Source organism: Lagopus leucura, unplaced genomic scaffold, assembly GCF_019238085.1.
Source record: "Lagopus leucura isolate 7727_CA_CO unplaced genomic scaffold, USGS_WTPT01 Super-Scaffold_73, whole genome shotgun sequence".
NCBI classification, from domain to species: domain Eukaryota; kingdom Metazoa; phylum Chordata; class Aves; order Galliformes; family Phasianidae; genus Lagopus; species Lagopus leucura.
In genome coordinates this window covers 36,289,377-36,316,630 of record NW_024962252.1, presented here as the reverse complement: position 1 = coordinate 36,316,630, position 27,254 = coordinate 36,289,377, and the positions used below count along the sequence as shown (strand labels likewise).

The following is a 27,254-nucleotide window of genomic DNA, read 5'->3' as shown; positions in this document are numbered from 1 at the left end:
ACCTGATATGCTGCTCTTTATCACCACCTTTTGCTTTACTCCTTGAGCGCATTTTCAGGCCACTTGACAGTGTTCACATCCAAAGTAATTTGAATTAATCTGAGGGTAAGATTTCATGAGATGCTATTTCAAGTGCTTCACCACATTCTAAATCCCTTAGAACTTCTAATTTCTCTCCCTTGTCTCATTTCCGTGCATGTGCGTACATACGAGCTGTATTTGTTTGGCAAAACCTCTGTACTCCTCTGTTACTCCATGTTTTCCATGTGGCTTAACTGTAGAAAATGGGGATTGGGTGAAGTGGGCTTTGTGTGTTAAAGTTTCTGTTTTTTGTTAAAAAATTAAACTTTTTTCTACAATTTTTCTCTAGTAAGTTGGATTATAAACTTCTGTCATGCATATAAAGCATTTCTCAGCAGCGTAAAGTAATTTTTGCATTGGCACTACACTAGGGTTCTGTGGGATATGATCAGCCTCATGTTTAAAAGTCCATCCTCATACAGAAATGTGGAGCAATGCATGCTTCTGTGCCAAAATGCATTCGCTGTTTGTATCAAACTACTTGTCGACATCAAACAACACATCAGAAATAAACAACCTTACACAGCAAGTGTAATCTGGAGTCCAAATAAACTATGTTCACCTAAATATCTTTGTCTATTTACAATAGGCAATGTTTTTTTGTGTTACAACCTGCCAGGGCATGTCTAACTGAAAGTTACCTTGTTCTGCCATTAGATCAATAAAACAAAAGAAATATTTAGGAACTCTCAGCTTCACTTCTGGTGCCTAAGAAGAAAGTAATCTTCTTATCTCTTTCTTTTTCAGTTTCTCTCTCTCTCTTTTATTTTTATTTTGAACACCATACAAATGACTCCCAAATTTTCAGGAACAGTTGCTGGTTTTAATGATACACTGCAGAACCTTGTCAATATCTCTGCTGCTTCACACTTTTATTTCCTTAGGAACACTCGGATGAGTACCATCTGGTCCTGGTGATTTACTGCACTCGAGTTGCTGAAGTTGCTCCATAACTTCCTCCTAAGAGATTTCAATCTCTGTTATAAGGCCACACTCTGATTTCCTGTGAAAAATGTCCTTGGAACAGGAATTTCTTCATCATCCTCTGTGGTGAAGGTGGACACAAAATTAATTGAGCTTTTCTGCTGTTCCACTATTTCAGAAGGGGGCAGAGTCACTGCTGGACAGCCTATGAGAGCTGGCGACTTACTGGGAGCTTTTTACTTTTTTTAGATGCTTTTTCTACACCTTTTGCAGCACCATGTACGTGTCCTTCCAATAACTTCCCTGTTCTTTTACTTCCACTGTGCACTATATTTGTTACAACTGACCTGATCATCTTCACAGATATTTTGAAGGAGGAGCTTTGTCTTTAAAAAGTCACACATTTGGTATTTCTGGTACAAGTGTGCTTGGGACCCCACTGGCATTTCCATAGTTTAATAACCACACTTCAGATTTGGAAAAAAACGTTTTTTCCACTCTTGCTGTGTGAAAAACCACAGAAACAATGTGAAAGCAGACCACGTGCAAAATAATGAAACAGCCTGTACACAATGTACAGTCAAACATGCAGAGGGCCTGATCCAAAGCACAGGAAAATCAGTGGGGGGGTCCAGTGACGCCGATGGAATTTGGATCAGGCCCAAAGAAAGAGCACCGTAAAACAGAACGAGTTTTTTGTCTCAACTCTCAGCTACAGTAATCATAGGTGTTTTTTGCAACAGTAGTAGGTAACAAATTTTCCAATAAAAGTGTGATTTTTAAGTTGACAGTGTCCCTTTAAGCTTATGCACTTCTTCACATAACTATGCCAGATTTACTCTCCCCTTTCTACTTTTTCCTTGCTCAGAGGTATATGTACCATCTGTGCATCTAATATGGTGTTCTTAAATAGCCTCCAGAGTGATTCAATGCTTCTTTTTTCCTTTTTTTAAACTTTCTCTTGCTTAACCCTTTTCCTCACTATTTCAGAGTCTGCTCCTTCAGAGCTCCTTATCCACACTTCAATCAAGATAAGTTGCCATACAGCAGCACTGAAGTTAGGAGCATGGTCATCTGTTGTTTTAAGGCCTACGCATTAGACAAAACCGAATGAGTTAAGTGCTTTATCGAGGCATTGATATTGACAAATGGAGACAAATAGAGGCATAACACTCAACCATTTGACAACAGCCAATTAAAACTGACCGTTACTACCAAATGATGAAAACATCCAAGCCCAACATCTCACAAAGATCTAAGTCTTTCTAAGTCTTTTCGAAACTCTAGTGTAATCCTCTAAGATGCAAATTATCAGACTTATCACAGGAAGAGTTTAAGGCCAGATTGCACAGGGCTTTGAGTAACCTGACCTGGTGAGACATGTCCCTGCTTGTGACAGAGGAATTGGGTTAGGTGGTCTCTCAGATACCCTTGTGTGGTTCTGTGGTATGTAGTTCAGGAGCTCTCAGCCACCTGATTTGGTGGTGTTGTGCAGCACAACTGTGAAAGCCTGAAAGCTAAATTGAAAATAACAAGATTAACAGAGACAGAGTTTTTGTTTTTGGTTTACAACACTGTGGGTTTCCAATTTGATTTGACAATCTGAATTTCAGAGAAAGGAAGGGCATGTAAGACACTGAGCAGCATTTGGCCACTACTAATGGGGTTACCTGAGCCCGCTGATGGTCTCACGTGCTTCCAAGCATAGCTGTACTGGGCAGTTACACGGCACTTATGGTCCTCCTCCATGCAAAGCCCAGTAAAGAGCCTCTCTGCTCTGCTCTCAGGGCAAATGGGTGGCAGTGGAGCCACGTCTCCCTCTCAGGCCACGCGGGCAGGCAGAAGGCTGGGCCAGCAGGAAGGCCTGGCCACCACCAGCACCTCCCACCCAGGAGCCCTACATGCAGCCAAGGCCAGGCCAGCCATTGCTCCTCAGGCAGGAGATGAAATAAACCAAAACCATGTGAAGCCCAGCACAGGCACAAAACCTTCCCACCCCCAAAACCATCAGACACTTTATGACTGTTTCTAAAAATTATTAAACAGATGAGTACATTTACTTCAGCTACAAAATTGCATCCAGGCTGACAATTTGCAGCATATGTTTACTTTCAGCCCAATTTAAATTCAAATGGGTAAGTTATAAATGCCTGGGTTTTTGACAGAGAGCAGTCTGTAATTGAACTTAGCTGGCCAGCAAACAGTCTTCTACTATTGCAGAAATTATTTTCTAGAGGAAAGATATTTGACATTTTCAGACTTTTGCCCTACAAAAACTACTCACCCAGCTCCTCCAGCAAATGTAACACTTTGTACATCAAGTACTACTTGATATACAGCGAGAAGCTGACTTTAACTAACAACTTCAACCAGTAGATTTTCCTGTTCATCTGGCAGCTTGTAAGTTATAACCATTTGGCCTCCCATAGCCCCGTAGAGATTCATGAGGCCAGATTCAAGGTTAATGTGTGCAAGGGCTTCTTCCATCTTCTCATAAACCAGCAAGTGTTTGCAAACAAAGCTAAAGGGTGAATCTTTCCTACCCAGAAGGGGACAAAAGACACAATGTGATTTATTCCTTTGGTCTGCCTGAAACAATTTCATCCCTGAATTTGACCCAGGATTTCTATGCACAAAGGGGAAGGAAGTCATTGCTTCAGAACAGCAAGAGAGTAAATATAAACCATTGGATGACAAAAAACCTCATAACTCCACTGGGTTGCCAGCTCACCTGCACAAATTATTCAGCCACCAGCTCATGCTGGGAAGTACCGTGACAGCAAGATGCCTCCTGAGAAACTTTGGGACCAGAAATGACAACATTTCTGTCATTTGCTACCTAAAACTATGTGACATTGTAATACGCCATTAATCTTCTCAGGAGCGTGAACACAGGGTGTCATTCACAACATTCTTCCTAATCCAAACATATTCTTGAAAGCCATATTTGCTTAATTTTGCTTTTAAAATAAAAATATAGATAGAGCAAAAATATACGCAAGATACTTTTTCAATATTTCCCTAAGTTAATGAGCTAACTGGGAAGTGAACAGATGCCTTAAGCCAATAATTTATTCAAATGTCATGATATTTTTGAACAAACACATTACTTGATATGCATTTCATTATTTACCCGGTTCTTATTAGTGTTAATGATTGATGCATTTGTCAGGAAAGAGAAAAGTGGCATCAAATGTAATCTGCTCAAATTAGACTCACTTTGGGTATCTACCCTAAGTTTTCATCAGAATATGCACTGTTTTTGACGCTCTTTTTGTATGGATCACATGGAAACAAAGCTAGAAAAGCTGGAAGGTGCACAAATTCATATAAGGTCAAGACAGCTTGGACTAAGCCAACGCAATGTGAACTGGAGCGCAGGGGAGTGCAGTATTTTATTGAGTGCTTATCTAGCTTGCATACACTGGAGCCAAAGAGGTTCAGAGGTAAAGCAAGCACACGAGAGTACTGTATCTGCTCATTTTCTGAATGCATCATTGTTACACACCTAAAACTCTTTAATCAAAAATCTCTTGGTGATGCAAAAATGTTCTGGACGCAGATTGTGAAGCACATCTTGCCAAAATTTTTAACAAAGTAAAATGCCTATTTTTCCCCTAACATCTCTTTCTCCCCTCCAAAAATTCATCTAAGTGATTTAAGACTTCAGTAAAAAACAACGTAATTTTTTTCAGAAAAACAGCTACCAGCAATCCTTCTTCAATCACTCTGAGGATGTATCCGGCAGAGAGAAACTTCTTACACATCTTCAATATCGATGTGTCATAGCATCTCTCTACTTAAATCCAAGTCACTGGTCTGAGCTGTGTACCTTAGAAGTATTTCTAGTCAAGTCCTAATGTGATTAGCGGTATTGTGTTGTAACGTCTGCACATAAACAAATTTCTGGCACCTGGGAGAGATGCCACTGCTGAAGCTGTCCAGAATTGATGTGAAGACACCTCGTGTAAGCTGGTCGATTCATTTGAATCAAATGCCTGCTGTCCAAGAGGTAGCAGATTCTCAGGTCCTAATTAGCACATTCATCTTGATAAAGCCAAAGTAGCCAGAATGAGACACGACTGATGTAATGTGACATGGTGGTTAAAATTAAAGTGAACACGCCTCTTAATTGGATTGGATACCTGCTAGTAATTCAGACAATGGGAATTTGATTCAAATTTATAGTATCAAATGGCAGCAGATGGACAGTAAAATGTCCACTGAGTTTGCAAACTGACAAGCATGCTGCTTCGCCAGATCCCTTCATTAAGCCTTTGGTGGCATCAGTCAGGTGCTGATGCATTTCATCATTAGCAATGTTAATATGTTTTGCTTTGGTGCGGGTCAGCAGTGAGATATTCTGACCACTGGTCCCTGCAGGTTAGCTTGGAATTTCAATTTCCTCTTCAAACCACAGAAAATCTTCCCTCTGGTTTAAGTAAAGAGTTCTATGAGAATTCTGGCCTCAGTATGCAGTAAGCAAAAACGCCAGCTGATAACAGCTCAACAATGACATCTACTCTTTTTGACTAATGCTGGCCATCTTTTTCATAGCTCAAGATTTGCTTTATATCTGTATCTGCTCCAGATTATTGGTCACAGCCTGTGGCCTTTTACCTTCTGCCCACATAATTTAACAACATCCTCTAAGGGATAATGCTTTCTTTCCCCTTCCTTCTCCAGATAATTCCTCAAAGAAGCTTGCAACTGTGCCCCACACTCAAAATCTTTCCTCTGCTGACTCAGCGTCTCATCTGCATTCATTCATCAGCACTCATTTATATCTTAACACAGCAATCACAGCTATGGAAATGTTTGTCATCTTTTCCCCTTCCACCTTCAAGCCTTAGCAAGAAACCTTATTAATTGGCTTCTGTGGCAAATATGCATATTTGCACCTGCATATGTGCACACAGACCCAAGCAGACACAAGGATGCACGCACGCATCCTACATAAACCCGCACCAGAACGAGCGACTCTGCGAGCTGTTCATTAAACCTCACTTCTCTACCACTCTGTAAAGCTAAACACAGACACTTGCATGCAAACCAAGTAGAACACCTGCTCTGCACTGACCTTTCTGAACACCTAATTAATACAAGTTAAATCTCTAGGAGAAATAGGTTTTCTATTCAGAGCCCCATGTGTTTCAAAGCTTATTATGGAAAAAGAGTGCAAAGGAAGACATAACAGCTAAGCTTCTTTTTTTTTTTTTTTTTTTTTGGCAGGGGCACTATTTGCATCAAGATGTGTTAAGCAATTTTCCAAATTTTCATGAATGATGATCATTTTACAAATTAAATTTCGCAGGTGCCTGAGAAAGAGACAAAAGAAACATTTTTTGCCATTACTCATTGACTTAACAGAGAGATTGTTAAATATTTCTTATGCACTGTTAGGCTGCATAATTAAGCTTGAAATCAAGAGAACTTTCTATGACAATCCTCAGTAATAACTCTGGGGAATGATAGCTTCTGTTTATTCCCAGTATTCAGGATATGTTTGTATATACAAGCTCATAGTAATCACATTGTATAATATATATTAATAAGCTGAAAAAACAGTTCAGGCAAGAGTACAAAGGCTTTATGATGCTGTGCACAGATTACTGTCTTGAAATATAATTTGAAAGAGTTAGTAATCATTTGCTGTAACAGAACAGAGAGCTAAATAAATGTGTATGAGCTTCTACAGCTCCACTTGATCGCTCGCCCTCATCCCTGCTGCACAGGTGGGCCAGAAGAACAGAAAACATACCCTCCTCGGGATTTCATCCCCACCTCTAAGGTGGGAATACAGCTTGCTGCTTAGGAGAGCAAAGCCAGATGCTGTCTTTGCAGATGGCCTGCACCAAGGATGCCTGGCCAAGCCTGCATCCAAGCTGCATCAGGAGGAAGTAGCTTCTCCCTGTGCAAAGCCAGACACAGTATGTGCCATGGATCTCCATCTCATACAGAGGAAATGGCCCCGCCATTTAAATTTTCATGCCACTGAACAGCAATTTGCTTTTGCTTTTTGATTTACACCTTTCTGTTTATTCCTATAAGTGAAATTTGGCTGCACCAAACATCTATCATCTTTTTTTCTTGATGGTAAGGCAGTGCACGTCAGGGACAAGGCCAAGAATAAAACACTGGCTGACAACCTTGCAACCACTCCCTATCCAAGGTCCTAGTCAAATCAAGTTATGCTATAACGTGTCTGTGAACAGAGTCTATAACTTCTATGAATTCAGTCCTCGTGCTAGGTTTGGCCATTTGGTCATAATAAATTTGTTTTCTGACCCATTGATTCAATAAACTTAATTTCAAAATTAATCTTTTCAGGCTTCAAACTCACTGGATCCAATTATGAATCCAATAGTTCCTCTTAAAATTAATATTCTGAAACTTAGTGGTCTAACGCTTTTTGCCCTTATGTGCCTCTTTGGTACTTACCTTTATATTAGTTGGCCTATAAAATTAAATATCTTAGGAAGAGAGCATCAAAATGACTCCTAATCTTAAATCTACTCAATTACAAACATTAGTATGAAATGCTCCCTTTCCCGAATCACTTGCTTTTAGTTGGTATTATTATGCACAATGGGTTTGTGTGCTAATTCATTATCTATATTTGACTATGCACACTAGACCAAACAGGAACGAGAATTTAGATTTTGGTTATTTTTTTTTAGTAGTGCTGCTGGTAGTTGGGGGTTTTTCTACATTAGATATAGTCTAAACACTTCACTCTCTGCCTAAAGGGGCAAAAAATTCAATTTTTTCTTCATTTATTTCTAGTAATTTAGATAAAATCACAGTCTGTGGGGAGACCCATTATAATTGCAAAAATATATATATTTCTATTCTTGCAAGGCATGGTTGCTAATACAGATAATTTTAAATGGTCACGACTGCAGGATACTCTGGACAGAATTTGCATTTCTTATGAGAAAAGCAACTTCCAGTCACACAAGGCTTTCTCTTACCAACCTGGGGCATGAGTGGCACGGCTCTGCCATGACAAGGCACGGGGGACGAACGCACATCTCCAGGGCCAGTCAGATGCTAGCTTAGCCCGGTGCACTGCTTCAATGCCTGTGGTGTGAGAGGACTGCGGAAGGGTTATGTGCAGCCGTTTTCCACCCAGCGTGGGGCTTTGGGGGCACCCATGTTTCAAGGCGATCTCACTTTGGTGTGCATTGTTCCTGCCTGTTAATAGGGTGATTACAAAAACCCTAATTCTGAACACCGTAATTGGCATTCAGGAATACGTAATTGGCAGTGTTACTTAGTGGCATTTTGGGACACCAGCAACGATTTATTCTTTACTGTTTAAATAGTCCTATCATTGTAAGTAAGTGCTTATCACAGCACTTCTTGTCTGGGGAAGAGAGGGAGCACTGCTCAGCGTTCTCCATTAGGAAATTCAAGCCTTAAACCAAGTGACCACAAAGTTCTATCAGCTCCCTGAAAAGCAGCAGCTGTACATATTTAACGTAATACAACCCCATATTGTTGCAGAGGTCTGCTGTTTAAAACACACATAAGGCAGGTGAAACGTGACTATTTCACTCCTCTGTTTGAAAAATGAGAAAGTGTGGAGCGGTGTAACTTCTCAAACACATAAATAAGCATTAGGCTCATGGAGGAGACAGGTATGCTGTTGGACTAGCAATAACAGATTAAAGGTCAGCGGTTAAATCTGAAACGATTGCAACCTTGTTCTTTCAATCTTGTTCCTCAGCACTCTGCTCTATTACTAACAGGTCAAGTGCAAAATAAGAAGCATGAGAGTCTGCTGAATTCTCCCACTCCTTTAATTTAATGGCAGCATTTCCCAAATATTCTGTCCCCTGATCATTTAATGACATCAATACATATGCAGTGGGTAGCTATGGATTTCCCTTGCTAGGTCAGATTCTGTATAGCTATTGATATCACAAGTGCAAAGAGGGAGAAAAATTGATTCCGTAGCTTTCTTTGAAGCAGAGACAATGTAGCAACCAACATTATCAATTCTATGTTGTCTTGTTGTTAGTCATATATAGAAAAATCATGTATGCTATGCATTTCTGGATAAAAGATGCTGAAAATATCTAGAACTGCTTAGCTGCAAGAAATTAATAGTGATGTAGGAAAGGAAACCAGTGGGAAGAAGATGCTCTTAGTTGTCTCTCATCAAAATACAAGCACAAGAAGGCATCCAGCAGAGAACACAGGCAATAAATTTTAACTTAGGTAATGGGGAACTTTTGCAGTGTGATGCTTGAGTGATTGAAATCATGGGCATAGACTACTAGTGCTGATTCCTACTGCTCCAGGCTCAGTAACAGGTTTAACTACACCTACACTTTATATTAATACGTATTTATTTTAGTAGGGGACCTAAACCTTCTTTTGGGATCTAGGCTATCAGATTAGAGATAACACACCATCAACTGGTTGTACTTTCTCAACGTTTCCTGAGTTATCTGGTGCTCATCACTGCAGTACACATAGGACCATCTAACTAGGATCACCTGCAAACGCTTCATTCTTAAAATCTATGAGGGCTGCTCTGAAAGTAATACCTCCTATTGTATTATGTTGGCCCAAAATGTCAGAGGTGGATGTCGGTTGTATGGCAGTAGAGGGTGAACCTTCCCACCAATATCCCATGTTGTTGCCATGTAAAAGATGGCAGCAGAAGGGCACTCTGAAACAATGGTGTCTGACATGGATGTGTGTATAACGCAAAGGCATGTCACTGAATTCCTCCATGTAGAAAAACTTGCACCTATTTACATTTGTTGATGCTTGCTGAACACTGGAGATGGAGATCAAGCAATGGATGTGAGCACAGTGAGGTGGTGGCGCCTTTCAGCAGTGGCAACAGCAACATGAAAGACAAGGCCCATTCCAGACAGGCATGCAGATTTTTATGAGTGCGGCATACATGTTCTTGTTCATGGCTAGCAAAAATGCATAGTTAATGGTGGTGGCCATGTTGAAAAAGAGCATTTCATAGCTGAGAATTTCCTCTATTAAACAATGTTAACATGCTCTTTGTATCTGTTGTAGTTTCCACAGAAATAAATAGAAGGTATTACTTTCAGAGCAACCTAAGCATCTAACTCATGCCAATTTGTGACTCAGAGTCATGGGCACATCATCTGAATGTGATCTGGATCCTGTTACACAACAGTGTCTTTACACGCTTTAAGAGACATTGAACTGCATATGCATGCATCTACATGTGTAGGTACATGGGAGCTTGTTCTGAAATGAGGAGCATCCTAAGAGCATGTATTTCCCTATTCTACATCTCTAGAAAGAAGGACGTAAGCTCCACTCCTGGCAGAAGGATCCATGTGACTTTAACTTGCCTGTCTGCTCCAGTAGACATTATGAGCTTGATTCTCCAAGACTGCCACTGAAATTCCACTCTACTGATTTTTGCAACCTAATTCTTCAGGCACTTTTTCTTGTTGTTGTTTCGGCAGGATGATGTGACCCAAATTTCTAAAGGAGGGTAATCTGCTATAACATTACATCTTGATTCTAGGATCTATATGTACTTATGTGTTATTCCCACACATTTAGCATACTAGACTTGAAGAACTGAATTTTATTGCAACTTGGCAGGCTTTGAATGTTTTGTAGCATCAGGGAAAACAGTATCATTTAGAAAGCCAAAATTTGAAGGATTTTTTGAATAATAAATATTTGTAAGACCATAAAGACTATCCAAAGACTCCTCTTGCACTAGTGAGTCCCAAAAGGCCACAGTTACTTTTTCAACAACTACAAATGCTGGAGCATTCCTATGTTATTTTTCTTTAAATGGCATTTAGCACATACTGCTGCAGAAAGACAGCTGCTGAAGCAACCTAGAGGGCATTTTCAAGCACTGTACTTCAGCGATTACAGCAATTTTTGTAGGCATTCAATATTAGGATTACATTCTACTTTTAGACAAAGTTAAATTTAAATTGAGTAGGAGGGGTTTTCATGGTACTTTAGATGTTCTAGTATTGCTTACCTCAAACCAAAAATGTATAGTGTCTGAATTTTGCGGCCATGATGATGTTAGGAGCCACAGTACACTTGAAAAGAGCAAAACTACAGCTCACTAGCATCAGGCAGATGTCCTCTGCCACAATGGGACCCAGACTTAGGCTTTAAAAGCACAGCCATGATCTCACTGCCATGGGACTTGGTGACACAGCTCCCACTGCCTGGTAAGGATGAGGCTGTCGCACACAGCTACCCTCTCCTATATTTGCATGATACAAATTAGTGGTGTGCGTGCAGCAACCATCCTGAAACCCTAAGGCCAAACTGGGACTGGTATACTCCTGTTGAGGTTTATCTAAGCCCTCTGATTCTCTAAAAAACCCATGTGTCTAGCTGAAGGAAACTGAAAGAAACAAGGTTAGTAAAGGGCTGACAGTCCAACAGACAATACAGATGGAAAGTGAGGGACTGGGTGAAACAGAAAACAAAAGAAAAGAGCTTCTGTTAGATGCTAAATGAGACCCAGGCTGGGCCAGTTAAAGCTATGTCTATGCAGGTTACATCTTTCCTTATTTCTCTTACCTTGTTTCTCTTGAAATATGCTCTTCGGCAAGCTGCAAAGCACTTCTCGCTGCAGAAGCATTTCACTTCACTTCCCATACTCAGGGAATAGCGCTTGATTCCAACTTTCTGGCACCAGGCACACATTATTTGTACATTTGACACATCATCTTCTACAACAAAAATATAAGAACAATGTTTACATGAGATGAAAGCACCTTCCTCAGACATCTGCACACTTACTCTTAGCGCAACCTGCACCGGCTCATCTTATTTCTAACCTCCTTACCATTTGGGAACAGAAATGTGCCTGCCTGCCTGCCATTACCAGCTCATTCACAAGCAGCTGATGACCTGTGCCAACCTGGCTCAGTAGATTAGCAGAGCTTCGAGGATGGCTGGAAAAGATTATTAGCTTAAAAACGATGCATTGCTGAAAAGCTCTGGAAGCCTCATGAGCTTTTTTGCATGTATAAGGGTGCACAAGTCTTTATTAAATAAGCAACCCAGAACAGAGGCTTAGTAAGTCCTGCTGCCTCACTCTTGTTGCTTACAGTTCTGTGCAGTGAGCCCTTCAGATATTCTGCTCAGCAAGCTGGTGACAAAAAGCATCTGGGTGGTACTGCACCAAAGCAGGTCTCTAACAAAAGCTCTCTGTTAAATAAGAAACGAAACATCCCATTGCAGTGCTGTTTTGAAATAATGACTGATGTAGAAAAAGAGAGCTATCATTGGAATATAGCAGTCACCAAAACCTGCACTTGAGCAAGAAGGGAGATGCAACACTGGTGAGGTCTGCCAGGTTACTTCTCTGTCTTTGTGCTCATCAGCCAAATCTGAATCCAGAGCCCTTGAACCTCTTTCAAGGTCCTCTCAATCACGTGCTACAAATACGAGGTGTATGCCTTCTGAGATGTACAACTGGAATACTGCAAAAGTCCTAACAAGGTTCTTGTGCATTCATCATCTTTACCCCACTTCACAGACAGGGAATAGTTAAGCCTCTTAGGCAGATGACTGCTGCAAGTTAGCAGGAATCTTTTGACTTAAATCCCAGAATTCTTCAGTTCTGATGTCCAGTCTATTGTACAGCGTGACCTTTCAGTTACAGGCAGCTGCCATTGTCTAACTGCTGGAAAAAAAAGTCCCCGAAGACTAATTGTTAAAGCAGTGCCTCGTCCCCGAGCAGCAGAGAATTCATGGCTCAGAGAGTCTGTCATGCAGCCATCCCATTTCCCTATAAAGGATTTGTTTTCGAAGCTACGCTGTCATCGTTCTGTAAAATTATTGGCAAACTAATTTTTAGCGGAGTGATTTGGCTCCTTTCCCCAGCTCTCATAACTCAGAACTACGTGCTGCATTTTATTCCACCTTAACGGAATAAATACTGCCAGTTTAATAACTTTTTTTCCTTCTGCAAATTGTGTTATGATTTATAGCTACAAATAAAATTGTACAACGTTAAAAAAAAATGACCTTTTAGTTTTAATCAGACTGTCTACCTTTAAAGCTGTATTTAAGGCTAAGTTGTAACATAGATTTGTGCTTAATGCATTTTATCATTTAGTCTTTAGAGCAGGATTTGCCAATATTATAAAAGCTGTAATATATTGAACACCAAGGGAAATCACAACAATTTGGATAGGATAACCACCAGCTATACGGAGGATAAAGAGGCCTGCAAGCACCTGCCTGCACCAGCCTGGAGCTAACTATCCCACCAGGGCACAGCAGCATTTCTCTCCATTCTTATCTTGACCAAGCTTTCACAAAGGAGCCCTGATTCAGCTGTGTTTGCACCAAAATAAAGCCATTCCTCACAGGCTGAACTTACTCTTTGAATACATCACAACAAGTGAAATTCCCATGAGCCAAAGGAAACAGCCAGCAACCCCTTGTTTCAGATAACAGCAGCATATATTCTCCTACTGACAAGAAGTATTTTATCTCCAGAAAGTGGAAGATCTACCAGAGATAACTTTATAACAGCCTTGTTACTGGTGAGAATAACTGTCTAATGACAGTGAGGAAAGAAAATTACGGAGCTGAAAGAGAATTCACGGGCTAAATAGGTGCTGGAGCGCCTTGTTTTGAAGTAGGCTGGCTCGTCACAGGCATAGACCTAAAGGAGAAGCACAGAGCTCTGACACCAAGATTCCCAGCAGTCTTCATGCACAACTTAACAGGGGAGATACATAAGCTACCATTCAACTCCTGACCACTGACACACACTGACTGCCTCCTGGGGATGATCAGAACGATCACAAAATTGCTCAGTTCCAATTAAAGAGCATCCCAGCAGCAACTGTTTAAAGGGGAAGGCCACATTACAACTTCCCTGCATCAGGTTATGCAGGAGAGTAAAGCTCAACCCACCTCCTTTTGCCAAAGGCTCCCTTCAATACAGACCCAGGCAAGAACAGCAGTGGCAAGCAGAGACACCTGCTTGGTCAAGCTATGGTCTCCTCATGCCCTGCAGAACTTTGTTACTACCTCAAGGAGAAGACTTTGAAGAAAAAACACTTAATATGTGATCCATGGAACTGACAGTCAATAAAACAGCAGAAAATGGCCCATCATCTACCTCTAGCTGCTGCCTGCACCTCCAGGAAAAGACAGCTGATATCCGGAAGGCATCATCAATATTCATCAAAATGTTCATTGTTTTGAAAAGGAGAAAAGTGAAAGTGAGGGAAAGAGCCTGCCTAAATACAACTAACTTCAATTATTTCTCTATTCCATTCCTTGCTCCCTCTACCACCAAAAAATAGCCACACGCTATACAGTCCTTATCATAGTAACAGCAATAATAAAAGTAGATGCCTTTTCCATCAGTAAGGCATAGGAACACTGCAACGTGAGGATGAACTGCATATAGCTGTGTAAAGCAGCCAGCAAGTAGCAGTACTTAGAAGGGGGCAGAGGGCATGCAGATTTTTGATGCAACTGCATCTTCTTGTAATGCAGTGTATCAGGTGAGAAAGGAAAACTTCCAATATCATGTGACTAATTCTCCATGGACCGTCAACCAAAGTTCTGTGGGAGGGAAGAATTTGCTATAAAACCAACTCCTTTCTTTTAACTTCCAGTGAAGCTGCAAACATTCCCAATGGGTACAGAGCCATGCCTGGCTGACATAGCAGGGTGTGTGGCTGACAGCTGTGGACAGCCATAACAGTCCAGATCAGGCAGTGTGCTTTCTTCTTGACACTGGTTGCAGCAAGGATCTGAGCAGAAGCTGTGAAAGCACTTGAGGGATGTTTCACTACAGAGCATTAAGCTTAGTGACCGGAAAAGAGGACTGCTACGTTAACAGAAAAGTTATAGTCCATGTATTTCTACTATTGCAATCCACAGCACTGGGAAGCAATAAGCTTAAAAATCCATTAAGGTTGTGTGAAATAAGGAAAGCCAAAGGCTAGTGATTTAATTGCAGTCTTCCTAAACACAAACTGGAATAATCCAAACTCACTAATTCAAATCTACCATTCAAGACTACTCTCACTTTTTCACAGACCTTTGTCTCAGATGGCCAAATTCTTTAAAAATCACTTTACCAGACTCTCGTCCTTTCAGGAAAATCTATCAAATCCCAGTATCTGCAACACTCAGCAAAAAAAAACCTGGGACAAGAATGCAGGGCAGCAGGGAATTTCAAATTGAGTAGCTTGAGACTGCATCCTGAATCCTTCTTCTAAACTCTTTTAGGCCAGGTCTGCAAAGCTGATTCGCAATAATTGTGTTGGTGTACTACATCAGCAATGCTTTCCTGTGCACACAGACAAACTTTGCTGGTAGCCTCGCTGTGGCTATCAACTTGACTGGCATGAGCTCACCCCAACAGCATGCCCACATCCATCATACGAGCTCGCTGAAGCAGCTCTCTTGATGAAGATCATTCAGCATCACTTTCAGGACTCACACAGCTAGGCTGACGCATGGTTTAAAGTACAAAAATAACATCTACAAGTCTTAGGACAGATCGGAGAGGGTGGTGAGGTGCTGGAATGGGTTGCCCAGAGGGGCTGTGGATGCTCCATCCCTGCAGGTGCTCAAGGCCAGGTTGGACGGGGACCTGAGCAACCTGATCTAGTGCTTGATCCAGCAGTTGGCAACCATGCCTGCAGCAGGGAGGCTGGAACTTGATGATCCCTTCCAACCCAAGCCATTCTATGATTCTATGATCATTTTGAAGTGAAAGCAAATTTTTCTTAATCAACTGCATTTTTTTTTCCCCTGTGGGCTTGCTTTATGAACTGCTCTTGTACTATGCTGAGTATGTTCTCAGATTTGTCACACCTATGAGAGGTAGGATGAAGGGGAGCTGGTATACTGACACTGAATAGTAACGGGAGAGCTTTCAGCAGAATATCCACACAGCTACTCCCTATAATCACATCAGGTAATAGGAAGACACATTTCTTTCACATACAGCACAAGACCTGAATTTCCAGCCTCTCCTTTTGTGAGTTCTCCACTCTTCATACAAAGCATTGTAAGAAGAGCTATTGTGGGAGTTGAAATGCCTTGCTTTTAGTGCCTCTGGGTTGTGTCATTACAGGTGGAAGAAGCACTCCCTGCACCCACTGCACAGATACTATTCAGATACATCTCCTTGTGGTTTTTTGCCTGTGTATTTTTCATAATGAACAATGCAATAAACATGGTGTGTTTGCAGTGTTAAATCATGTTCCCAAAGGGAGCAGTTTGTATAACAAGATAAAATTATCACATTATAATAACTAAATATGCATCAGTCTAGAGCATGCTCCAATTAATCATCAAAAGTTTGCACCGCCTCTTTAGGTCTTAATTAAGCAGAATGTTTGGTGTTTTTTTTTCCTTCCAACCAGTGTAAAGGAGCTGCAGAAAACTGTTCCTCTTAAAGCCAATGAGCAGCAGTTTAGACTAATCGATCTTATGTGGAAACATAATTTGGAGAGGTGGAGAGAAGGGGAGGAAGCCAAAGAGTACAATAGAGCAAATTCATCATGGATAGCTCTGTCCCTTTATCTAGGCAAACAAGCACGGCCTGCAGTGCTTAGAAGGCTGATCCTAAAATCCCTGCAATTCAGGAGTTAAGTCCCAATCAGTTTGCTAACTTTAAGACTGCAGCATTCTGCTAACACTGTTTTGAACTCTCTGATATGCATTTTCAAATTTAATTCTTGTTTAACAAATCCAGAAACACTAAATGCAGGCAGAGCTCTCATTCTAAAGATTATAATGATCCCTGGACAGGTGTTCCTAAATCTTACTTGACATATTTACTTGCAAGAAATTCAGCAAGTGATGTTCAATTGTTCTGGCAAGAAAAAATTACTCCTGAAGGTGCCCACCTACAGTACTGAAACAGTGATGGTGAGCAGAAGGAAGACCACAAGGATGCAGGGTCTGTGGCAGAGATCTCAAAGCAAGTGAATCTGTGTGGAATCTGTCCTTGGCTGCAGTTGTGTTTGTCACTCAATACAGAAATATTTCAGCAGCTTATCCTCCTGGATGTCTCCCTACAGCCCAACTCCTCCTGGCATATGAGTTTTCTTCTTCTGCAGCTATCAGAGCCAGGCATCACCACTACTGCTTCTTTTTCTTTTCTTTTTTTTTTAAACTGTGTGTTTCCAGCCCGCTGTATGCCACTTGACAGCAGGAGTTTGGATCCCAGTTACCCTCTGGATGCTATGTTAAGGCTCATGTGAGATGAGGAAGTGATCTGTGGCAGCCAGCATGGCTTCATCAAGGGAAGATCATGCCTGATCAACCTGGTGACCTTCTATGACAGTGGTGGTGTCAGTGCACAAAGGAAGGGCAACTGATGTCAAAGGCAAGACCTCATCCTTATCTCAAAATTGAGAAAGAAATGCATTTGAAGAGTGGACTATTGGATAAATAAAGAACTGGTTGGATGGTCACAGCCAGAGGGTTGTGTTCAGTAGTTCTACATCCAGTTGGAGACCAGCCTTGAAAGGTATCTCCCAGAGATCAGTCTTAGGACCTGCTCTGCTTATGAAGAAGCAAAATTGCTTCTGACAGATTCTCGGTGATATCAGGTAAAGTATTTGCAACAGTCACATACAGAAAGAAGAATTAAATTCAACCAACTGAAGGGAGTCTCTGGCTGTGCAGCACTACTTCACAGGAAACAGCATAGGTCCAGGCTGGCCCTTACATGAGTCCAAGGTGGCTCCACTCTGGGTCTACCCCTTGTGGTCATGTAGGGAGCACAGATGCAAGCAATTTTCCTGCACTCCCTGGGCCAGGCACACCCCTTCACCAGGTGCTCAATCACCGTGACCTAACAGTTGCCCTACAGGCCCTGCGCCCTGTAACATCTTTATCAACAGCCTAGATAGTTGAATAGAGTGCAAATTCAGCAAGATTGTAGACAACATAAAGCTGAATGGTAGAGCTGACACAGTAGAAGGAAGTGATGCCATCCAAAGGGACCTGGACAAGCTTGAAAAGCGGGCCCAAATGAACCTCATGAGGTTCAAAAAAAGGCTAAGTGCAAGGTGTTGCACTTGAATTTGGGCAATCCCAGATATGTATACACAGTGGGAGAACTTGAGAGCAACCCAGCAGAGAAGGACTTGGGGGTTCTTGCGGATGAAAAACTAGACATGAGCCAGCAGTGCACTCTTGCTGTCTGGGTAGGTGGCCAACACAGAGAAGGAAGGAATTGTCCCCCTCTGCTCTGCCCTGGTGAGGTCTCATCTAAAGTATTGCATCCAGGCCTGGGGCCCCCAGCATAAGATGTAGAGCAGTTGGAGCAGGTCCAGAAAAGGATCATGAAGATGATCAGAGGGCTGGAGCACCTCTCCTATAGAAGTCAGGTTGAGGGAGCTGGTCTTGTTCAGCCTGGAGAAAAGAAGGCTGTACAGAGACGGCCTTCCAGTATTTAAATGGAGCCCACAAACAGGAGGGAAGCATTTTTTACACAGTCTGACAATGACAGGACAAGGGAGAACAGCTTTAAAATAAAAGACAGGAGATTGAGATGAGATGTTAGGATGAAATTTTTCGCTCAGAGGGCAGTGAGGCACTGGTACAGGCTGCCCAGAGAAGCTGTGGACATCCCATCCCTGGAGGTGTTCAAGATCAGTCCCTGGGCAGCCTGATCTAATGCCTTATTTAGTTGTTGGCAACTCTCACTGTGGCCGGGGCTTTGGAAGCAGACGATATTTAAGGTCCTTTCAAACCCAAGCCATTCTATGATTTTATGATTTTCTGCAGGGAAGCTTAAAGAATCCACTAGAATGGCCCTTAGCCCCATGCTGGGCACTATGTTCAATCCATCAGCAGACATCTTCAAATTTTATAGCTCTTTTCATTACTAGTTTCAAATGAAAAACTCCCTTTTCAAAGAAATTAGATCTCGACGTCTGTAGCATCAACAAAAAGTGTTCGTGGTTTCCACAGCGATAGGCCAGGATTTCATAATGAATTAGCTTGCAGTTATCAATTGGCTCTCCTGAAACTCTTACTATTCACTGACGGAGACCAAGTAACACAGTGTTCAGATTTTGTTAACCCAAAGCACTTCGTGAGGCAGATGTTCCCAAGAGAGTCAGAAGCACTGCTCCCATCATTTTCTTTATATCCGAGATGCTTTATCTGATTAAACTTAAATTTGAAAAATGAACAAATGCAACTCATGCAACAGTTCCACAGAACCCTTTGTTACAGTACTTCAGCGCTGATCCTCTAACTAGGTAGAGTTTGTGACAAACTCAAGGTATAAAAAGTTCTTTGGAAAAAGTAATTGTGAGAGGGAGATTAAAAAAATAGGGCTTACAACAGAACGCTTTTTGCAGCCATAGCCACAGAAATATCTCAGGAGGTCTAGAAAAGAAAGAAGAGTCTTTTAAAGTTTGCTACACTACTGAAAAAGTCACGTGTCCCATCTCTTTCAAAAAAATCCTTTGGGGGAACCACGACTTGCCTATGTTTTCTACGTCTGCGTTGAGGCATATTTTCATGCACAGTTCAGTAAGAACTGAACACAGAACCAAATAAAAATCAGCTCTAAGGCAGGTTTGAAACATGCAAAGAAAAAAGCACATATTTCAGCTTATGAATGTAGAATTCCCTGTGCATTTTTAAAATATGCTTACTAAAGTATGTGCATAAAGTACAAGTATACTTTGTGATTTTCCTTACAGCACAAAGGAAAAGCTTTGTCCTCCGCAGAGAGAAAAAGGCATCCACAATGGGCTATATATAGGGCAGGCATACGAGCAAATACTGACATCTTAAAACACAGGCACTATAACTCTACAATCAGTATAAATTTGATGATGTTTCAAACCAAAAACAAAAGAAAGTGTTCAAAGAGTAGTGACTGCAACTGTTGGGTTGTGGTCATCTTTATTAGAGAGCTAAGCCTGCAGTTACAGAAATTGTAAACTGGAATAAGATTTGGAAAATACTGAAAAAGGATCAAGAGTGCAGTAAAATGAAAGTCTCCTCAATATATAGGCTTAATTAGATCTGGTAATATGGTCTTTATTTAAGGGAAACTGCCACTGGGTTCTGCCTGGAATAAGACTTCTTGGTAATGCAGTCGTAGAACCAACTCCTCAGTGAATTCAGACAGATAATCATGGGATTCAGCTTTACTGCCCTGCTAACTACCATTTAAAAATCCTTTATGCTTTCAGATCCCTCCAATATAATTTAAATATTGATAGAGTTTACAGCATGCAGCTCCAGAGTGTTCTTCAGGCAGGGACTCTGCTGAATCCCGCGTGTTGTACGGCTGATGCACCAAGTTATTCGTGTGCACCTATGTGTACAAAGGATTGTAAACCTTGATTCTAACATTATGTGAAGCTATAACATAAAAAAAATCACTCATTCCTTTCTATAAAGCACCTCATTATTCATTTTAGTCTTTGAACGTGCCGTTTCCTTGCCTGTATTATAAGGGACGCAGTACTGGAAGTACTTCTGGCAGTGACTCTCTGGCAGTGCTGCACAGTGGGGAGCTGGTGCTCATTTGCAGCGCTGTGGATAACAGATGTAATTTGTACATTGCACCTATGAGGGGGAGGGAACGCTTCTACTTGATGCCTTTTCTCGAAAGCCAGGCCAAACAGCAGTTGTCCTCCCCTACCAAAGCATTGCCACAAGGCTCTCAAGGAAAAATAAACCAAGGACCAGGAAACGGAGACATCACAGCAGATGCCAGGAAGGAGGAAGCACGCTTCTTACTGCATTTGAAGAGCTTCTTGCATTCTTCTTTTGCATTCTTCTAAAATCAAGAAGAGTAGATCTTAGCTGTCCTGCATCTAAACCAGACAGCCACACTTGTTGATCAAAAAGGCAGTCACCCAGCACCCTCACAGATTTCCTCCCTGGCACTGAGGACTGTAGAACACAAGTTAGGATGATTGGTACTGATTAGTATGATCATATATCCTGCACAACTGTGGAGGTATTTTTATTTCCAGATCGTTCCTGGCTACTGCATGTCTTTTCCTTGCCATTTCTGTCTAACGAAAACAATACCTTCTTTAGGCTGCATTGCAGAAAGCAAGATTCTTCCAACACCAAGAAGAAATATCAGTTTGCTGCAATGGATTGTGCTTGTGACCAACCCTTGAAGATTACACAGGACCTGCTGCAACTAGCGGAGGCAGCAAGGAGGATCAGTGATCAGCCACCAGAAGACTACTCATTAAATCAACATTCTGGAGGCTGCACTGGTTCCGTATCTACTTCCAAATGCAAGTCAGATGGCTGATGTTGACTGACTAAGCCTGTTTTAATCTGACTTCTGCCAGAGCATAGCCTACCTGCCTGGTGGTGTCAGCATCTGTCAAAGAGGAATCTATAATCTCCACAGACAGGCCGCAACCTTAGCCTGTAGATGTTTCATGCATCACACAGGGCCTGTGCATTCAACTCAGCTTATTTGGGTATAATCTTGGGGTACTGCAAAGAGACAGCACCTTTATATTTATAGCTGTTTATATTTGGTCAGGCGACACTGCAGTGTTTCCTAGGATTGTGTAAGCAAAAGTTACCTAACACGTCATTTGCCTGAAACAGAAAGTGCAACATTATCTGGAGATGTATTGTAGTCGTGCTGCTTGAAATCATCTGGCTTTCAAAAGAAAAAAAAAAAAATCTATAAAATAAACAGGAGGGAAAAAAGGTAATTTTATTACCTATTTGAAGTTTTAGCCTGTTCATTTAAAGCAGGAGTGTAGATAGGATACTACTCAATGGTTTCCAGCAGGCTCAAGGAAGATCTAATCCGCTGAAATACTTGCTGACTGCTTCCCAGATGTAGATCAGGACAAGTACTCCTTCCTCAGCTGGTAGCTGTTGCTGATACTAAGAATCATATCCGTCTCTTTGGAAAGATACATCTTTCCCCAATGATTTTTCTACCTTTGCAATTGCTACATCAGTGCACCTCACAAAGTATGTTTCTTCTTTCTCCCTTCAGGCTCCTGTGAGCATCTCCAGTGCTTTGCTCTTTCTCTTCTCCCTCTTACCTCTTAGAATCTTATCTTCAAAAATTATTCAACTAATAACTCATTGTGGATGTGGATCTGCTTATCCTCTCCAGATCATTGCTCTGCTGTCCAAATGACTGCTTTTGCCTGTCTCTCTGGCACTTCTTTATGGGCACTGACCCTTCAGTTCAAAATCAATATGGCAAGAATTAAAGTCTTAATAATTTTTCCCTGAGTGTTCACTCCGTATTATTTACTTAGTAGCAGTGAATTGCACCACCATCTTTCCTGTCCTTCAGGTTCACAATTTAGATATCATTTTCATCTGTGGGCACGCTCTTTTGAGCTAGATTTTAATCTCGTTAACTTTTTTCCCTGAACAATATCCAAAACTTGCCCCATTCATCCACAAAGATTGAGCTCATCCCAATTCCCAGCATCTCACGTCTCAGTCACTGCAGTGTACCACTACTTATTTTTCTCTCTGCTCCGTCATGTACCACTGCACTAAGCCTATCCATGCAAAACATACTGCAAAGATCCCTTTCTCTGCCCAGTATTTTAACCTTGAAGTCTTCTCTCAGAATTTTTCTGCCTGCTCCCTTCTGTTCCCTTTCTTTCTTTATTAACTCCACCAATATAAGCTGTGCCTGTTCTTTCAGCAGGTCACTCACAGACATTCCTAGCCACACTGAAAATGCTGACTTTCAGCTTTAGCAATCACTGACAACATTCCTTTTCATTTGCCGACACGATTCAAATAAGCACCTTTGTGCTGCTCCCTAGTTTGTCCCATATGCTAGAAAAGGGGGGAAAACATCCCCACAGTTATTCTTGCCTGGCTTTGCATCACTCTGAAGTTCTCTGCTTTGATGTAGTGCCCAAAAAACGGTGTCAAAGTGTGGTGCCAACACTACTGCCTTGCACACAGGCTCTCCTAGTTCCTTTGTACTCCCTTTTCTGCTTGTATTCACCCGTTGCTTCTTGCCTGACACTGTACCGCAGGCTCTTTGGGGTGCTCATGACTAGGGCTCCTACGCCCTAAGATAAAACACCACAATTACTACTGGTGCTTACTGTAAAACTCACAAAGGCTGTGGTTCTCCTCCCCTTCCAAACCTTCCAAACTCTGCTCTCTAAAACAAAGGTGAGATAAATATGTTCATTTACTCAGAAGTTGTGGTAATCTAGCACTCATTACCAATCATGGGATAAAATCAGAGGAGGCAGAAATTATGCATTCACATCCTTTATGTGAGCAAAACAATTATTTTCTTTATGAACTAAAGAAATAAAAACCTAAAGATGGAAAATACTTATGAAAAGCTCTGTACATGTTCTACCTTTACTGGTACATCTGAACACAGGATCACACGTGGTACGTGGATGGGCAAAGAACGCAAGGCAGTTGATTTGGGTAAGGTTCCCATGCTCACTTTTTTCACTTTCTACTTTATTGTTCCATCTCCTCCTGCCTGTTTGATGTCAAAAAAATCCAGTATCTGTGGCAGTTTGCACAATGCATGTTATAGCCTTGCATCCACATACCACAAATTCAACATTTCGGATTCATTCATGACTCAGATTGGAGGGAGAAAATAGTTTGGGATGATACAAGCCCTTGATTAAAGCTTTTGGGCCAAATCAGCAACAGCTGAGGATCCAGCCCATATGGCCCGAGATCTTTAGCAGTGTAAAGGCTGCAGGAATGGGCCCAAATAGCTTTAGTAATTAGCAAATATCGTATAAAATAGATGAAAAGTCTTTGGCAGAGAGTGCATATTGGGTAACATCTGAAAATTACTCAGAGCATATTAGTATACTTCTTTAGAGAAAAAAACTCAATGGTATCAAAATAACCTGGGAGGGGCCGGTGTATCTGTCATGTCGCTATCAACAGGCAAGCCTTTGTTGGACCCACCAGTATTTTACCATTACCAACCAGCTAGTGTGTGGCACCAAGCCCTGTGCACAGCTTTGCCTCTAGAGAAACGTCCTCACAGCCAGTGGGACACTGCCACAAAGCTGCTTCCTGCATACCAGCATCTCTAGTGGGTGCTGCAGGTCACCTTGCCCATCCCTGAGTACTCAGACACCCAGGAACATCTGCAGAAGAAGGATGGAGCCCACTGCTACCTAACTTCAGCAATTACTGTGCCGTGTACAGCGGCAGACAATAACGTGGCAATTAATCACCCTGGTGGAGCTCTACAAGTTACTTTCACGGATTATGGTAAGCAGCATGCTGAGGAGAATAAATCATCTCTCACACAAACTCTGAGGAATGGCGTGTTATGAAATCACTCCCGATAAAAGTCTAATGAAAATGTAAAACATTTTGGTGCAGTCTCCTGGGCAGAGTTAAGATCATAATAAACCCTCAAGAGACGATGGTCAGGGACTTCAGTGGGAACCAAGAGACAGTTTTCCCAGGATAAGCTTGTTAACCTGATATAAAGAAAGACACGGTACTGATTTGATGACTTTGTCTCTTTCACTGTTTCCCTCTGAAGCTTATTTTTTATTTAATCATCTTTCATTAATTTACTTAAAGGCATTAGTCATCAAAACAATATCTTTTTTTTTTTAAGCAGATGTTGCTCAAGTGCTGAGGAACTACAATCCGGCATGCAGGCTGTCACAAGCAGCAGGAGAGACTGTCTGTTGGCACTGCAGTTGCAATTGTTTTTCAAGAATACTATCAAAGCAAAGCACATCGTCCCCCAGTCCTTCTTGAAGTTCACAGCAACTGGTTACTAGAGCACTCTTACAAATAAGCCATAACCTAGCAATCTCAGGACCCGTGTCAATGACAACCAACGTTTTTAAATGTTCAGGAGGATTTACCTGCTGGTGGCTTTATGAAAGGTGGCGGAATTAATGGGACAATAATAGGTACATTCCCGTGATCCTTTGACCCTGCTGGTGAGTCTGAAAGTCCATTTCCCGTGGCAAGCCCTGGGTAGCTTGTGTTTATATTGTATGGTGAAATAACACTGTCCTCAGGTAATTTTGGTTTTGGCAAAGAATTTTCTGTAAAACACAAAAAACACATTGTACAGTATGACAAATATATTTCTTAGATGCCCCTACATACATTCACCAACCTGTTCACTAAATTACCCTAGTACAAGAAGACCACACAAAAGAAAAATTTAAAAAAAAACAACTGATACTGTCCCCTTAAGCAAAGGGATACTTTTCAGTATTTCTCTGAAACAATCCTTTTCTAAATCTTTAAAAATCAAGCATTAAACACAACTATGTATTTTTTTTAAGAGGTGAAATTATTTTGTCATATCTAACTCAGCACTTAGCATGTTGTCACTTCTCCAAAGCAAGCAGCATAGATTGAAAAATAAAAGAATTCCTATTTCTCTCTCTATAATATGATGAGTAGCAGCAGTGGAAAGGTTTTAAAGAAAGGAATATTGAATTTAAAATAAAGTGTGCATAAAATGATGACAGTTATGGTTCTAATTCTTTAATCCCAAAGCACCTTTGGATTCACATTTGTAGGAATTCCTCTAATGGGCCTCAGGTATCTATGGGGTAGGATTTAATTCTTATCACTGTCTCTTGTCCCATCCCTCAGAGAAAGAAACATGCTTTTTTTCTTCTCTAACAGACTGCATACATTGAAAATCTCTACCTGGCACAGCTATTCGACATCTTTGTTTGGTACATAAAACATATGATTTGTATCATATGCCTATAAAGAAAAGTATGTCACAGATTTCATTAGGCATAGACTGAAGCCACAAATAATTCAATAAAAGATCTATTGATTAAAGCATAAACAAATGAATCCTCTCTGTAGGAACAAGTTTCTTCAAGGGTGTCTTAACAACAGTGTATTTTCAATGAAATAGAAATATTGATCACCAGTGTAACTGTACAACTAACAAGATGTGAATTTTCACTTTTAACATAGTTAGACTGGTTTGCCATTCCTCTAATTTCCACCTTTGTTTTTGCCTTCAGAGTTGGTCTCTCTAGTCTCAGCACTAATTGCTGTACTCACTGCTACTTGTCACCAGAACGCAAGCCCATACACTGCCAGCCACTAACACAGTGACAACTGGAGCTCCAAAAGCATAACAGCTTCTGCCATTTCTTCTCTTTACCCCATCTGTGAGAAAATCCTATTGGGAAAACCAAGATCCAGCAACATCCTGCTCTCCTTTTCCCTCTGACCACAACTCCCTACGCACCGGCTGGGGCTGAGGCATCAGAAAGCAGCAGCTGAACTGCTCAACAGAAAGTCGAGTCCCATAATTTGCACGCTGAGTAATTTTGTGTTGCGTTGCGTCAAGATCCAGCAGTGTCCCAAACTGAGAACTTCTAAGCACTTGCAGAACACAGCCTATTACAAACACGGCTAAGGAGCCTGTTATGAGTGTTGATGATGATTCTTGCATGCATTCTGAATATCCCTGCTCAACGCCTACGGGCATTTTAAAAAGCCTTGGGCCAAAGCCTTTGTTTTGAAAGCAAAAGGGCTTCCTTAAATCCAAACCACTAAGAAGACACTCTCTTTATCCAGTGGTGAGCAGCTTATTGGTACATGACTTTCACCCAACTAACAAAAGGTATTATTTGTGAAATTACTAAGTGCCTACGAACAGCAACTTAGTTAAGTGATTTTTCCCATACCCTATCGGCTTCCTCTTACTAGGAGACAGTCTCAGAAATTTTAATAAATCAACCACAAAGCAAGCAGCAGAACACGCTTCCCAACCCGCGCCAATTCAGACAGGTCAAGATATTAATCCTTCTTTGCATGAATACAGAAACATTAAGCCTTATTACCTTTGAGAACAGAAATGTGCTGGCGGCTTTCCCCATCTGCAGAGTAGTTCCTGAATTCAATATCTTCTCCATCTTTCAGTTCAACCTTATCATAACCATACCAGCCAAGGAGCTCATTCATAGTGTTTTCTGCGAAGTTCTGGAAGAGAAAAATTACCTACTTATTTATGTAATCAATAACCATCTGGAATGAAGGGAGGACTGCATAAATCGAACGGTATCTGTGCTACATGAGGAAGTGTCAGGTTTGTCCCACCTCCTCAAAGACTAATGCACATTTCATAAGTCAACTGCATAAAGTGTAATGCGTTTAAATCTCAGACTGGCACATGTAATTATGACAAAGACTCACACATCCGTAATTTAAAGAAAATGAAAGGGAGAGTTATTTATGATTTTTGCTCCGGCATTCGACGTCAGAAATATTTT

General features: G+C 41.3%; 1 protein-coding gene across 2 annotated transcripts in view; it reads right to left on the bottom strand.

Annotated features, from left to right (window-relative positions):
- The window catches only part of LOC122190078 (sine oculis binding protein homolog), a 98,680-nt gene extending 71,685 nt beyond the window's left edge, over positions 1-26,995 (bottom strand). For both annotated transcript variants that reach the window (XM_042889787.1, XM_042889796.1), the window contains exons 1-3: positions 26,826-26,995; positions 24,861-25,046; positions 11,572-11,723 (exon numbers count right to left, since the gene is read on the bottom strand). In XM_042889787.1, coding sequence (XP_042745721.1) covers positions 11,572-11,723; positions 24,861-25,046; positions 26,826-26,946 — 459 coding nt within the window. In that variant the 5' untranslated portion in view covers positions 26,947-26,995. The remainder of the gene's footprint in view (positions 1-11,571; positions 11,724-24,860; positions 25,047-26,825) is intronic.
- Positions 26,996-27,254: the final 259 nt, after the last annotated feature.